Source organism: Ostrinia nubilalis, chromosome 9 (assembly GCF_963855985.1).
Source record: "Ostrinia nubilalis chromosome 9, ilOstNubi1.1, whole genome shotgun sequence".
Classification (NCBI taxonomy): domain Eukaryota; kingdom Metazoa; phylum Arthropoda; class Insecta; order Lepidoptera; family Crambidae; genus Ostrinia; species Ostrinia nubilalis.
In genome coordinates this window covers 16,110,923-16,128,093 of record NC_087096.1, presented here as the reverse complement: position 1 = coordinate 16,128,093, position 17,171 = coordinate 16,110,923, and the positions used below count along the sequence as shown (strand labels likewise).

General features: G+C 37.4%; 1 protein-coding gene across 1 annotated transcript in view; it reads left to right on the top strand.

The window, feature by feature from the left end:
• Window positions 1–16,945, top strand: part of LOC135074746 (uncharacterized) — a 113,226-nt gene extending 96,281 nt beyond the window's left edge. Inside the window, exons 2-5 of the mRNA XM_063969116.1 lie at window positions 3,137–3,178; window positions 5,152–5,339; window positions 7,089–7,255; window positions 15,572–16,945. Coding sequence (XP_063825186.1) covers window positions 3,139–3,178; window positions 5,152–5,339; window positions 7,089–7,255; window positions 15,572–15,836 — 660 coding nt within the window. The 5' untranslated portion in view covers window positions 3,137–3,138 and the 3' untranslated portion in view covers window positions 15,837–16,945. The remainder of the gene's footprint in view (window positions 1–3,136; window positions 3,179–5,151; window positions 5,340–7,088; window positions 7,256–15,571) is intronic.
• The last annotated feature ends 226 nt before the right edge of the window (window positions 16,946–17,171 follow it).

The window sequence follows — 17,171 nt, the reverse complement described above, 5'->3', positions numbered from 1 at the left end:
TCATTTGATAAAACAATAATTGTGTATGTATAACAGAAGTTAAGTAGGTACAATGAACGACTTATCTGGTATGTTACAAATTACAGTGCCAATTTAGCTGTATAAATAACGTAGACCGACGACATCGTAAAGGTAGCAGGGAAGCGCTGAACGCAGGCCGCTACCAATCGATCAACATGGAAAGCATTGGAGGAGGCCTATGTTCAGCAGTGGACGTCCTATGGCTGAAATGATGATGATGATGATGAATAACGTAGCTTACGTATCACGTGTCCAACCGACTGCATTATTATCATAATTCGTATTGTAATATTCCTAATCCTATGCCATTTTGCAACCAACCAAGATGTAAAGTCTGAATTGTGCTGTCGATGTTACTTGAAGCAGATTACATTGAAAAGGATAAACATCATCACAAAAAATAAGATCCTCCTAAGAAAACCAATAAATATTAATGTAAATCGTTTTCAATTTACATAACTTGGAAACGGGGTGTATTGTGAATTGGGTGTTTCATAGATTACTTTTTTATGGGTTGACCCACAAAAGGTGAGGAAATCTGTTTAAAATTCAGGAGATTTCACCTTTTTTATCCTCTGACACTCTTGGTACACAGACTTACGAATATTTTTATGGATTTAAGAACGAAATGGGACATAATCATGTACATTTTAATACTGAAACATTACGAGACTTGCAACTCTTGTGTAGCCAGGATCTACAGCTTGACCGCCAATAAAAGCCCAACCAATTAAGCTCAATTTGGTGCCGGGGGGAAGTTAAACTATCATTGGACCCGCAACGAAATTAATCAGAAGAACATAGCAGGAGTTCGAAGTTAAGATTCAACTTCACTCCAATGCAAAGCCAATGACAGGACTAAACAAAGGTTTAAATAACTTTTATGAAAATATGTACTACGGATAGTGAACATCATTATGGAGACCTATCTTGTGAGCTATTAAAGTCAAAGTCAAAGTCAAAATTTCTTTATTTGTTTAGACTAATAAATAGTTCTTACAAATCGTCATCAAGAAGCGCCGCAACATACTCAGTCACCACTGTCTGCCGGTTAATATAAATAAAATAGAAATAGCAGTAGTAGGTACATTCGATTCAGGAGCAGTTCACTGAATTTACCATGTATTCTTGTATGGTGTATCTTATAAGAATGGGTATACAAAATTGCGTGGTATATTAAACAAGGTAGTGACGTGCTAATATCTAGACTTACAGATTGTTACCTGTCAATAATATTTTTTACAAAACCTCTTTCAAGCACGGAAATATGACTGTTAATTTACTGAAAACAAATTGTGAAACCGTATCATTACACTAACTTGCATGTTTTGTTAATAATTAATCTAATAAAGATGATGAGACCATGTTTTAAAAGTAAAACCTCTTTCTTTTATATCGAACTGCTGAGGTAGTTAGGGAATCTTTCCTGAATATTATCCTTGGACTCCGAAAAGCCGGGTTGGAGCTATCTTTTTTAAAATTCTCGGATGATTCCAGAGGCTAAGGTCGTAAAACCAGCCTAGTTAATATTCCGCGCAAAGGTATTGACGAGGTAGATTATACGCCAGCGCTATCGCCCAAAAAGAACGTTAAAAAAAATATTGCTCTTACTATCGACGTATTTTGAGATATTAGGATTCTAAATTCCATGCAAAAATACATATGCAAATAATTACCTCCATGTTAAAAAAATCTTTGATGAATTTCAGCTCTTATAAGATTACTTTTAATAGATAAATACCATTGCTATTTAGATAAAAAGTACCGCTATTTATAGGGGACTATCAAGACGGGGATTTACCGTAGAGAGATTAATAGTTCCTTACGTTTCCTCTTTAGGTTTGTAGCCGTTAGCAAAGATTTATTCAAATGGATTCGAAATTTAAATTGCTGCGTTCTAAAATCAAAAATTTCATTTTAAATTGTGATCCCGCCTCCTTACTTTCATTGTGGTTTAGCGAGAAGGTTGTTACATAGCTCATTAAGCTGCCAGCAATAAAAATAAATGGGAAATTTTCCTCCTTATTCATCAAAAAGCCCAACCCTACTGCGTGGAATAAAATTGGATCGAGAAGAGAGAAAAGCTGACATATTTTCAGGTTGATTAGTATTTTCATTTCGACATAAACGAGATAAAAATCATGAACCAATTTTTTCGGATACTGCCCCAAAATAAGCAAGGGCGATAACGATATTATATTTAGATAGATTCGCATTACACAATATATTTCGGTTTCAGCCAGGTCGCCCACTGCTGGGAACAGACAAAGAATTTCCACAACAAACGGTCCTAGCCTGCTACCCATATCCCGGTGCTTCAGCGATCTTCACTATCGTCGGTCCACCGTGAACATATAAAACTACTGGTACATATTTAACTTATTCTCTAAACTCCAATGAACAGTTTTTCTTAATGCAGAACAAGGTATTTGACCGCAATCGCATCTGATGTTAAGTGAGGTGCAGTATAGGATGGTACATGCGTGCCCTGTAAGTGCCTATTCACTCTCGCCTTGAAAATGCCCGGATTATAGTGTTCGGGAAACACAGCAGAAGGCAGCAAATTCCAGTCCCTAGCTGTTCGCATTATAAAAGTATGTTAGCGAAACGGTTATTGTAGTAATATAAATGTTCATGCTCATCATCATCATACTAACATTTGCCCTATACGGGATTTGAACCTGAAGTCCAACTGATGTAGTTTACCTTAAGTATTACCTATTTAAAAACTTAGGGTCCAAAATATACATCTAGACACATGTCAGGCAGCGTGTCAAGCCAAGTTCAAGCAAAGGAACTGGCTAGCCAGCGCCGAGTGTAATATTATCACCTTTTTTACTGTATTGTGTTTAGGCACAGTATGGTAGCAGCAATAAAACTAGGTTTTGATGAAATTAGAGTAAATCTATTCAGAGATACTTTTACAGTGTGAGAGTTGGATGGCAAGAGAACTATCTACATTATACAAGAATAAAAATCTATGGACGCGCCTATGTGTCGACACAAACACTTTCACGAGATCGTTGTTTTGCTGTTAGAAACCGCACAGGCACGCGCCTGCACATTTACATTTATGTTTTTGGTGAGATTTAAATAAATACACTTTTTGTTACAGATATGCTCCAGTCGTTATTACAGCCAAGAGATAATCAGCGGTGTAAGTTTATTCATTTATTGTACCACAATATTAATGACCAGTACACGAAAAGCTTTGCCTTACGAACATAATAAATCCAATTTTATGGCACCACACACACCATATGCCATAATTGCCAAGATATGCCACGACATTCAACGAAAAGCTACGGGCTTAACACGATGCCTATGCCTAAAATTTCATTTGAGGAATATGCATGACGAATTGAATTGAATTGAATTGAATCAATTCAACAATATTTATGTTTTACATATTGTTTATGTATTAAATTTAATCTCAAACAATATTCGTTAAGAACAACAGTAGGTATTGTATAATCTGCACAAAAGGACTTCAATAATTTAATAAAAAAAGCCATGCATATTCTTTATTAAGATAATAAAAAGCAGCAAGCGTTATTAATTTACTTAGTTAAATCATGCTTCAAAGCTGAAGCTAGCAAGCGTTTTATCTCTGGAATACAGTCAAAAGTATACAACAGAAAACATAAAGTAAAACGAGAAATTGTAAGGAAAATGAAAAATATCAGTCTTTGTTTATTTGGAAAAATGTACAGCCCCTTATAATGGGAGTCGCGTGATTTCCACCCCATAATAGCATTGTTCCGTGAACGTCCCCAAAATAAATAATAAGCATTGAAATTAGGGACTTCTATAGACGCTATATTATTATAACTTGGTATTTTGTTGCTTATTCACAAACGATGCTTGCTTAAGTGAAGCAGCAAATCGAACGCACAGCGTTGAATAGAGCTCTGTGATTGGTTCGTGTGTCATCCAGTATGTCCACGCGCACTGTGAGACCTTATAGTAATGTTTGTCAATACGGGCGAAAATGAGGAACTAGTTTTCCATTATTGAGGCAATATACATACAAGTTTTAATAGAATTTACGAGTACCTCCATTTTGTACTTATAGGATGCAGCGAAAGAATCGCCATTTCCATAATAATTTCCAAAGATTTATTCAAGGAACAGATATTTGTACTTTCTTCTTTATAATAACTCTATTTTAACTATGTACTTTTAATATGTGAATTGATGAGCCAAATGTCTTCTTTATGCTTCGCCTGGATATCGGTTTGTTGAACTAATTGATGTAAGTAATCCACGAGTTTTATAATATCTATTGTATATTCTAAAGTAAAGACAATATTGAAAGAATCTGATTCGTAGTTCCAGAGAGTATCCCAAAAACATAATCAGGGTGTCCCAAAAAAAAGTCAGGCGGAAGTCCGGTGGTAGAGCACCCTTAGGGGTAGGTACCCGAGTCACCCCATGTTTGTTCTGCTATTTTTTGTAGAAATTTTGTTTTTAACGACCTCCTACACACCTTAGCCCTTATTTTTCGGTTTCGGCCGCACGATATTCGATCGTATAATCAACTTTCAGGGCCACCCTCTATTAAGTTTTTAGCTTTAAATTTTTGTTCTGCATAATTCATTTGTTGTTTTCTTTCAGAAGTGCCAATAATTTCACTTTCTCACTTAGAAAGTTGTTTGAAATATCTAAAACCTAAATGGCTAAGGTTACACGTCCCGGTTGTCCAGGACGAGTCCCGGTTTGAAATGAAACTTTTCATTTAAATTATAGCCTTGTTTCGCGCTCGCTTCGCTTGCGCTTTAATTTTAAGTTGCTTTACCAGTCCGATGTTTTCTCATTCACCCGTGCGAAACCGGGGCGGGAAATCCATAGACAATATTGGGAACTAAGCACTAGATATTGGTAGAATCGAGAGAGAATTTAAGAGTAGGCGCACACCGTTGATTTATTATCGGCCGATAGTTTAGTCGGGCAGTTGATCAGTATGGGCATGTATGGGAGTGCGCACACTACGCTGATTCGATTTGGCCGATTCTTCATACAATTTAAAATCGGGCACAACTATCGGCCAACTAAAAATCAACGGTGTGCGCCTACTCTAAAAGTTGGGAGAAAACAATTGTGGTAATGATCATCACCTTTGCCCCGCAGCCAAAATGATTGGCGCTATGCCAGCAGTTGCTGTGCGCCATGAACGCCGGCGAGCTGAGAAGAGGGGGGGCACAGGGGGGCGCCGGCCCTCCCAGCTGCCCCTCCAGATGGGGCGAATGCCAGACATGGACGCCACGCCGTCCCCGGACACCCACCGTCTGAGGAACGAGCTCTATGTGTGTGGGAAGGTGAGTGAGGTGAGACTTTTGAATCCTATTACTGATGAGATCCAAAGAAGACCCCTGTCCGATACACCCCCAACCCATGCGAAACTAGCATGAGTGTGAGATGAAGTAAGTGGTTATTTGGAATTCCTTTAGAAAATGCGTCCATTTCAGAGTAATCAATCATGCATCAACTGCTTTACGTAACGTTTCGAAAAGGTAAGTGAGATTTGGAGAGTGAATGTGTTGTAGTGTAGTTGCAGGTTTATGCTTTCACTTCACGATGCAAGTTGGCTATAATCCATATTGTGTCCATAACAGTATTTAAATAGTACAGTATTTAAATCAGTATTTAAATATTTTATACAAGAATAAAAAATAGTCAAGCTAATACCTATTTGGCCAGTATTTGACTCGAAGACTAATACCTACTAAAACTACTTTCAGTAATTTTCACCCAACACTGGCTTGCAATCTCATGTAATATCTCATGCGTAGAGTTGAAGTACCTATAAAGGTTCAAGTTCGTAGCCGACTCCACACAGCAGCAGCAATGAAATGCTTTAACAACGGATGCTACTCGTATTTCATAGAAATACATACGTCGTCCACTCACAAAGTGAACCGACGACATCTTAAAGGTAGCAGGAAGGCACTGAATGCAGGCCGCTAGTAAGCGGTCAACATGGAAAGCATTGGGGGAGGCCTACGTTCAGCAGAAGCAGTGGACGTCCTGTGGCTGAAATGATGATGATGTTGATGACATAGAAACCAATGGTGTCGCGATCGTGACGACACCTCGTGTAGAGTCGGCTACGAAATTCCACCTTTACACTAAAACTATTTCCACCTTCGTCGTCTAACAAAGACTTCCCGATCATCTCCAGGTGGCAGCACTACACGCCGTGGTGGGCTCCCTTCTCCAGGGCATCGTGGTGCTAACTCATTCCTAAAGTATACTAAAACTAACCTAAAGTATACTACCTCATGGCTAACACAGACTTCCCAATCATCTCCAGGTAGTAGCCTTACACGCCATAGTAGGCGCGCTTCTCTTGGCCATCGTGGTGCTAACTCATTCCTAAAGTATACTAAAACTAACCTAAAGTATACTACCTCATGTCTAACACAGACTTCCCAATCATCTCCAGGTAGTAGTAGCCTTACACGCCATAGTAGGCGCGCTTCTCCTGGGCATCATGGTGTTAACTCATTCCTAAAGTATACTACCTCATGGCTAACACAGACTCCCTGATCATCTCAAGGTAGGCCTTACACGCCATAGTAGGCTCGCTTCTCCTGGGCATCGTGGTGCTAACTCATTCCTAAAGTATACTAAAACTAACCTAAAGTATACTACCTCATGTCTAACACAGACTCCCTGATCATCTCAAGGTAGGCCTTACACGCCATAGTAGGCTCGCTTCTCCTGGGCATCGTGGTGCTAACTCATTCCTAAAGTATACTAAAACTAACCTAAAGTATACTACCTCATGTCTAACACAGACTCCCTGATCATCTCAAGGTGGCAGCCTTTCACGGCGTAGTAGGCTCGCTTCTCCTGGGCATCATGGTGTTAACTCATTCCTAAAGTATACTAAAACTAACCTAAAGTATACTACCTCATGTCTAACACAGACTTCCCAATCATCTCCAGGCCTTAGTAGGCGCGCTTCTCTCGGCCATCGTGGTGCTAACTCATTCTTAAACTATACTATAAAATTAACCTAAAGACTATCTCAAATCTAACACAGATTTCCCGATCATCTCCAGGTGGCAGCACTACACGCCGTGGTGGGCTCCCTTCTCCTGGGCATCGTGGTGCTGGTGGTGGGGCTAGTCCAGCTGTCGCCGGGGGCGGAGGCCGCGCAGCACCGCTACTACCTGATGGGGGCTGGTGCGGCCATGGTGGGGGCTGGCGTTCTGGGAGCTGTGCTGAGGTAAGACCTTGCTTAGTCAAGTTTTTGGATTGTGCGGAAGGTCATAGATAGATAGAAAGCACAAACGTAGAGACAGAGGGCAGGGCTTCTAGCTGATGGGAGCCAGTTATGGTGGGGGCTGGCGCACTTGACGCTGTGATGAGGTGAGACCTGCTTAGTAAAATTTTTGGCTCTATCGTGAGTGAGACATGGATAGTGAGCGGTGTGATCAACACGGAAACAGTGGCAAATACTCATGGATTACATTTAATCACGTCCACTGTCTCTGCGCTGCGTTGATACTGTGTTGTGGTTAAAGGGCTCAGAGTCAAAGTCAAAATTTATTTATTTGTATAGACTATTATAATCGTCAAATATTTTGCTCTTAAGGCTTGGTATTTCTTCTAAAGTAGGTATTTCGCGCTGTCAAAATCTGCGCGCGCAATTCTTCGCCGAAAACAGCGCGTCAAAGAGCTCCCGCCATAATTTCCAGCTACACAGTATAGAAATACGCAGTTGGTTAGGTTAGGTTGACTTCCTTCCCTTCAAGCGTCACACTCACAACACTTTCTAATACAAATCATATCCAAGTGATACAAATTAAAACACCTTTCAGACTTTTTGGGAATATATTCTAGAATCGAATAAATATAAAATATAACTGCAGAAGTAAACACGGTTCAAAGTGGCCGTGGCGTCGCCCAACCTTCTGGAAGTTCTGCGCCGGCTTAAAGAATTTCAAGATTACGTCACCCGACCTATCGGTAGGCCCTTGGGAGCTTGAGCGATTGGATTTTTTTTTATGATAAGTTACTCTTAGTAGCGATTATTTAGAGCTTGGATAATAAATTTAATTATAGTTGTTGCAATTCACGAAGCTTTGCATGTGGTTAATAACATTAATCAGTATAGGTACGCATCAATTTTGTTTAGTCTCTTTGTTTATTAATAAATAAAAATATCATACTAAAATTGCAGAAACATATTTGTTTGTATTGGTCTGGGTGTTTTCTTTCTATAATATGTATGACGTATGTACGGGGTTCTGTACCTATCGAAAATTGCTATGAGCATCACACGCGGTTACCTGCGTACCTCTGTGCACTCATGGGAGTTTAAGCAGAGGTCCCTAGAGTTTGACTTTGAGCTTTGTTTATAGTCATTACGAAGCAGACTGATGGGAAACTGCACTGTCTTGAATTCGAAAGGGTAATTTGACGGTGTTTGGGGAATTCTAGGAATAAATACAGAGTCTCCTCATTGAGATTGAGACATTTCAATTTGAGATTTCACTTGACATTGAACACAATCTGAAATGGAGTTTTCAAACACTTGTAAAAATAAAAAGTAATTAAATCAAAGGCACTAAGTAGTATTGATATCAACTTCGAAGAAAATGACTGCCAAAATTACTTTCTACCCGTTCCACACGTCTTTCATGAATTATATTAAGGTATTGTTAAACTAAATTTCAAGTAGATTGAACCAAGGAATCACTTTGTCATATACAAACTTTGCCCCCTTTTTTCACCCCCTTCATTTCATGACCCCATTTCGGAAAATCTTTTCTTATGAGATGCCTACGTCATAAAAAGAACACACCTTCCAACTTTCAGGTCTCTACGATATCCGTCAGTCATTTAGGACAAAGCATTTTTATTAGTTGTTCAAAACTCTATCGTCCTAGGTATGTAATTGACAGGAGGGCGCTACTATCTTAATGGGTTATTCATTAGTCCACTTGACATTTCAGAATCGTTTGACTTTAGATACCTAAGCGATTTGATATTCGGAGTCTTTTAATGAAATCAAGTTCTGAAATAACTTGAGGTGTTGTACCCGATCAAGCTTTTCATTGCAGGACAGTTAAATAGTTTTATTATTAGTTTCTTCTCTAAGTCTTAATTTGTCAGAGTAGGTAAAGGCTCCATGAGAGCAAAATTTAGCTTTATAATAGTTTTTAATTTTTTTCTTGAAATATTTGACGCCTTGTAATCTCTCGTTAATATAGGTCCACACAAATAAAGAATGTTTGACTTCGACTTTAATAATTATGCTCTTACATAATTATAAATAAACTAGCCTTCCGCCCGCCGCTTCGCCCGCGTGGAATTTTTTGGTTTTTATATAACCTATTACACTCAGATATAATGTGGCTTTCTATTGGTGAAAGATTTTTTAAAATCAGTTCAGTAGATCCCGAGATTACCCCTTACAATTTAACAAATATACAAACACACAAACTTTACCTCTTTATAATATTAGATTATAGATAGGTGATTTGAAACCCTATTTTGTTTTATTCTTTTTTTTATTTTAAATATTTCACGATCCAAACTGATATTTACTGTAAGTAAATGCTAAATAGTAAATATTAGTTTGGATTGTGAAATATCCTACTAATATTATAAAGGCGAAAGTTTGGATGTCTGGATGTCATGATGTCTGGATGTCTGGATGTTTGTTACTCTTTCACGCATAAACTACTGAACGGATTTTGTTGAAACTTTACAGTATTATTGTTTATAACCCAGATTAACATTATGACGATATGTGGCAAATAAATTTCAATAAATAAATAAGACGTGTCTAAAAGCGCCATCTATCGTCATTGGTTAAAATCTATAGCACTGGACAAACTACGGTATGACGTTCGTAAATATTCATTCGGGGGAAACCGTGAAACGTGGGTAAAATGAGGTAAAACATCATATCTAACGGGGGTAAAACGAGGTCCACGCGAACGAAGTCGCGGGCGGCCGCTAGTTTATAATAGGTAGCTTTCCCTCCGCAACCTTATTGGTATTCCATGTATGTGTCTTTTAACTGAGTTCTGTTAAACATTTCATGTAAAATTTGTCCAATTATAACTCTATTTACATCTGCATCTGTAAGCAAGGATTCATGTTCTCCAGCCCAGATGCCGAGTAAACAGAATCGTCTTTCAGTGACGTGCAGCTGCCCCTATATTTGACCCACTGACCTAATTTTTTATTATTTATTTGTGTCAGTGTGCTCTTCTAAAGAGTGAAGACGATTGTATGTAGGTACTATTAAAATGTAATTTTAACTCATTGGTTTTGTCTCATATTTGAGGAATGTATCATGAGTAGAGTCTTAGTTTAAAAGGATGCCAACGATTTAAATTTCAATAGGTAGACAAAATTCAGAATTCTTAATTATCAAAAATTTTAGCTTTCTCCAGTAACACTGGTATTATTATACTGTGACTCATCAAAGTCATCATTGTCAAAAATATTGACAAATCGAGAACTGTCACGGCCAAAAAACTGGCACGCGTCCGTCCTCCGTAAGCGCCACCGCGCGACTGATTGAGATTGTCCAAGCCGTCATGGGCGATTTTTCCACATTTTTTAACATAGTAACTAAATAAGACGCAATATAAAAATTTCATCCGTTAAAAGCCCTCAAGTTATTTCTGAACTTTAGTTTAGTAAAAGATTCAGAATCTCAAATCGCTTATTTTAAAAATAAAACCATAATTAGAAAACGAATAGAGGTAACTTTAGGAATTTATTCTATCGAGTCAACTTCATCAAATCGTGTTTCCATCCGTTAATAGCCCTAGAAAATATCCTCAACTATGCCCAAAAAAAATCTTAGCCTTTTATTTTACTGTTTAGTACCTCAAAAATGAAAAATGAAAACCTCATTTTCGCCATTTTCTCTGTTACCCGGCCTTAAGGAGCCTCTGCAAAGTTCCTAATTTTACGGATTAGTGACACAGAACTCTATTATGTCTGCTGTATCACTGGCAAACAAATTTATATGATGAGAATCGAATGGATAACCTCCTCCTTTTTAAGTCAGTGACTGGATACAGTAGATATCAAAAATAAATTACAACTAAAATTAAATACAACCAGTCTTGTAAACCCAACGTTTGTTCCGGGAGTTTTAATAAGAGACACATGAATAACATCTGAAACTCACTTTATAACCTAGGACATAATTTAGGTCACATGCTCACCGGCCATAACGCCCGCCTGGCCGTAGAGTTCTAACCTAATTACCGTCCTCACGCTCATCCTACCTAGGCAATTAGATCTGGAACTAATTGGCATACCTAGTAGGTAGAAGTACGTAGAATAATAAAATAAATACTGGAACTGTTAATAAGATCCCTTGGAAAATATTCAGCAAAACGTGTCCCTTAAAAGTCAAAACAGAGACGCTAAAGATGTGTTATCGATGTATGAATAGGATTGTATCGATCTTCCACGAAAGCTTATTTATCACTAGCTGTGCCCGCGACTTCGTACGTGTGAAAACCCGTTTTCGCAACATTTTTCATTTTTGCTCTGCACCTATTACTCGTAGCGTGATGCTATATAGCCTATAGCCTTCCTCAATAAATGTGCTATCTAACACTGAAATATTTTTTAAATCGGACCGGTAGTGTCTGAGATTAGCGCGTTGAAGTAAACAGACAAATAAACAAACTCTTAAGCTTTATAATATTAGTTAGTATAGACACAGATAATATGTATAGATTAGCTTTAGATCTGTGGGTTTCTTTTATCAATGTGTTTAGAAACACCACCAAATGATACTTTCAGTCATTTCTCTCTCATAAATTAGATAGAGTCTAATTTATCAGAGACAAATGGATGATTTGGCTTTTGCTTGCAGTTTAATATGCAAAAACGATCTTACTGCATAAGATATACAAACACATATTCTCTGTTCAAATTCCTCACGGACGAATCAGCATCGAGTCTCGAAAAGTCATCCTTCGTCGTAAATGTATTTTATTCTTCGTAAAGCGGCGGACGATCCGAAGGGTTCCCAAGATGAGATAAACTTTCTTTTACACCAATTTTACTTCCATTCGCGCTTTTATCACCGGAAGGATGTTGTGGATGGCTTAAGCCTTCGAACACTTCCTTAAAAGGTAGCACGAGTAAAATAATAATATGCCCGCTATCAATTTATTTATTTAAGTACTAGCGGCCGCCCGCGACTTCGTACGCGTGGATCCCGTTTTACCCCCTTAGGGGTGGAGTTTCGTAAAATCCTTTCTTAGCAGATGCCTACGTCATAACATCTACCTGCGTGCTAAATTTCAGCCCGATCCGTCCAGTGGTTTGGGCTGTTCGTTGATAGATCACTATGTCAGTCAGTCAGTTACCTTTGAGTTATAATATTTAGATTTTGTTTTTACTCCATAACTGTGAAAAATTCCAAAGGGAAACCCGAACGCTCTTCTTTTGATAGTAATGTCGAAAACAGAGTCACGCACCACAGAAATAAATTGATGCAATAAAAGAAGCAACATTAACTAATTTTGGACGTCCAAAAAGAAAGGTAAAAGCGCTTTTTAAAAGCAGGAAATAAAAAAACTTTTGTGAAGGCAACAATAACAATTAATAAAATAAGACAATACTAAGGCTGAGTTGCACCATCTTATTTTGACTTTAACAAACGTCAAAAATCTGTCAAAATCCATACAAAAAGCACCGGTTATTGTTAAAGTTACGGTCAAAGTAAGTTGGTGAACTCAGCCTAAGAAAAATCAGTGCTAAAATGTTCAAAACCAGAAGATTGGTGTAAATAAATATCGACAGGCGGTGATGGTCTACCATCAGGTGACCTACAGCCTAATTTATACAATGGTAGTTAGAGAAACATTAATATCAAATCAGTATTTGTTGTGGTGTATCATCATTCGTTCATTAAATACAATACACACAAAGATCATTAGTAAATGAGACCGCACCCTTGTGACTACACAATAATTATACAGCGTGGTTTTTGAGGAGGGGAGTTAGGGGGTGGATTAAAGGGGATTGGAAGGGAGTTAGACTGTAGTATGTTTAGGAAACTTTTCCTGACATTTGGAAAAAATATAGAGTCAGAAAAAATATGTTTCAGAATTAATCCAACTAATATTAGAGTAAAGTTGGAAATAGAAAGATATTTTCCCATACTGTAGGAAAATGAATGTACGGACGACAGCATAGCAAACTAAACTCAATGGAGTTCTATATCGTTGTAATACAGGTTACTTTACAAAAAAAGTGTACAGGCTGATGTGCAGTCGACTGTAATTAAAATACGACTCCAAATAAATCACTAATATTATGAATTTTGTGATACTCTATCTATAATATCGGTTGAGGTTTTAAAAGCCCATTAAATAGAAAAATTTACACTTCACGTCAACGCACTATGTGACTGGGGCATAACCTCGGGGCTTTTATGATCCAGACAACCATCACGTTTTAATTCCCCCCGGGGCTTATCGCTGTAATAAATGCATTGGACTGTACACTTAAGTGTATTAGCTCGATAAAAGGCCACCTAGGGTTCTACTCTGTAAAACCACGGCGATATGTCGACTCTATCTGTCCCTTTCACAAGGTAAATAAAAGAGAGAGATAGAGGAGAAAAAGTAGAGATAGCTTCACGGAATAGACCCCTTGGTTACTCATAGATTAACTGCATTGTTGCAATCGATTGGACGTGCTAGTGCTTTTATGGAGTCTGTTAATGTACGAGTATAAAGAACAAAATGATGTAGGTGTCCATTATCTTGTATTGTAATATCGTAAAAGTATTACTTTTTGGTTTCCAAACACACAGAATAATAATGGATTTTAATATTTTTACTAAGTACCTTACTTTATTAGTATACTTGTAAATAATGCTTTTAGGCATTAACTGCGCTTTAAGCGCGAAGCTTTAATTAAATAATTGCGGATTATGCGCGACTTCTGCCGTTTGCATTAATTTTTCAACCAATTTAAAGAGCTACTACATATTTCTAATCTTTCATTAAAACTATGCTCACAAATATACTTATTTCAACAAAACTGAGGAGCCTAAACTAAACTTATATCTTTTTAATTTAACGTGATATTACTCTCGAAGAGGTCCCATGTGGTAAAGGGCTTCTGAGGACTCGCCGCCCTCCTTGCCCCCTCGAAACCTCTGAAGTATCGCTTTGTTCTTTTATTGGATACAAAAAAGGGTAATTTATTGTCCATTTTCTGTGGCCAATTAATTTATGGGATGTCAAATCCATCCTTTATTGTTAAAACTTTTTAATTCGGCAGAGTTTAAAAGGATTATTTTGAAGTAATGAATTATTGTTTACGGCTTGTCCATTAAGCTCTATTGGACACGTTCTATGAAACTTTTAAGAAAATTACTTTTTGGCCACCCTGCAATTATGGAGTCTTATCAAATAATTGTTTTTAATATCTAGATTGTAGGTATACATACATTGTACGAGTATGTAAGGAGATAGATACTATCACTCGTAAATATCTGTCTGACATGGAAAGATTTTACGCGTTTCACGAAATAAATAAGATCTGATTTCTTGCCAAAAGCATACTCGTATGTAAGATTTATCCATCGATCTCTTGCTTAGAGAAATCCATTAACCTTCTGTCATCCCTTAGTTTACCCACTTTCATTTTTGTGACCAAACGATACCATTCATCTCGTAAAAAACAATCATCGAAATTGTCAGCAATTGGTATAGTGGTATAGGTGTAGAAATATACATTATTCTTTTCGATTCCCCCTAACTACAATTTTCCTCTTATAATGATGTGACCAAATAAAGTGTTTCGCCGAAAATTAATCGCTTCTCACACCCCCTACACCACACCCTAACAAAGCTGAGGGACAGTTATGGGGATTCCATTTGACTGAAAAAACACAACTTTTTATTTTTGTGTGGCCTCATGAAAGGTGAAATTATAGCGTTCCATTCAGTTCCCATTCACTTCAAAGACAATAATGCTAATTAGAAATGTCTGTGGGTGGTAATTAAGCTGAAGGACCCTTGTGCCACTTAAGAGCCATTGTCACGTGGCAAAATGCCCTTTTAATAAACAAGGGCGTCAGATACAAACAATTGGAATCGGAACAGGCTATGTCCGGCATCAATAGGGCGCTAAATGGAGTATTTACTAGCTCTACAATTAACTATGTCCTTTGTCCTTTAGCAGGAGCAGAAGCATGCAAAATCGAAGCAATGTAATATAATAAACGGTTGTAATGAGCTGCCACGTCACTTGATATCGTGGAACAGTGACATCTTACTTCACTTAGTTTAGATTCTGGTTTAGAGACCTACTAGTACTTTTCAGATTTATACCTATCTACTTTACCTATCCTTGTTTAATTGAGTATTTTTAACAAAACGGTTGTAACTAGGGAATCTAGTTAACAATCGAGAATCGCTGCAGTTTATTTTACACTCATTACAATTTCTAGGTACTTTAGACTTCAGAAATAGAACTGTGATTTCCTGATTGATGAAAAAACACATTACTAATAGCAAATAAAATTCTCTTCCAGGTGCATCTGCCTCCACTGGTACAACCGCAAATTCCGCGAGGAAGAAGAGGAAGAAGAACAACACCAGGCCCAGAAGAACGTCGTCAGCGTAGTGGAGAGTGGTCATGCCCACGCCCACACCCACACCCACACCCATAGCCATGACAAAGCCCACGCGCATGACAAAGCCCACGCGCACCACGAGAAGCCCAAGCTCAAGACTCAGGCCAGCGTGGGCAAAGACTTCGACCTGATAAAGCAGCCTTCGGCCGCCAGCGACACCTAAGACCCGACCAGTAGTTTAAGCGTTCATGTGCCGCTTGAGTGGCGCGGCGGCCATCTTGTTTTTTATCTGTCATGCCTGTCAAAATGGCGATTTTTTTTGCCTACGCGAAATCTCTGATATTCCGAATTTAGCAGGCATTGTATTAGTTTGGGCATTTGTGCAATTATCATATATTTTATTATTTTTGCTTCTTTTCATCTTTGATATTTTATTTTGAACTAGTCATTTCTTCCCTTGTGGATAACCTGTTACTTAATTTATAAGTTATGTTGGTGAATGGGCCGCCGCGAGTTTGCGTGTGTGAATGCGGTGAACGAACGTAGATACGCGTGACTGTCACTCGATATCGAGCGACTAGTGTTTGTATTTTATGTACTTATTTTAAGGATATACCATTTTGGTTAATAATCCTGAATGTATGTGATTCTCATTAGCGTTAACCATTAATTGGAAGCTTGTTTTTGATATGCGGGCGTGTGACTTGTCTGGAGACATCCAGACCTCGTATTTTCCATACTCTTTTAATTTAACTTCAACTTTACGAGGTTATTTAGTTCCTGATCAGTTTTTATACCCGAATATCATAAACAGGCAATATTTAATCCCTACCACTTCTTGTACATATACATTATATGGTACAGTTTATTACATATCATTTTGATTAGTACCTACCCTTAAACCACCCCGTAGTTGACACATCTCTGATTTAGTTTACTCATAACTATCACCCTATTCTAAGTATCAAAATTTTAACTACGTTTTGCGGCGTTGCTTTAATACATTTTTGAGATGTTTACAAAATTTAATCCCAAATATTAATTGCTTAATTTTAAATTTATAATGGAATTTTAAATCGGAAACTACGGACCACATTTAAAAATATATTAAAAAGCATCCGATAAAACAAAATTAACAGCTAAAATGTATAAAGGAGATTATCTAAAATTTTAATTAAACCTTTTTATTAAAACTCTACCGTCCGTTAAAACAGAATGTTATTTATTATAAAATATATTTAATGAGATCTACGTTAATTTTTAAAATGTCCCGAACTTATATAAAATCATATTTTAAAGAAAGTAACTCAAATTCTGTAGACTCTAGAAATATTTTATGTTTAATTTAATAAGTATCACTTCAAAATACATTCATTTATAATACGAGCTTATTTAATGTGACTTTTCAAAATGGAATCTCATACATTTTACCTTTTTTCTTTGAAGAAATCCATTCGTTTATCTACTGGTTAGATTATAATCGTTTCAAATTTAAATATAATTAATAACAATTAACAATAGTTCGTATTAGATGTTGTCAATCGATGTTTTTGAAATT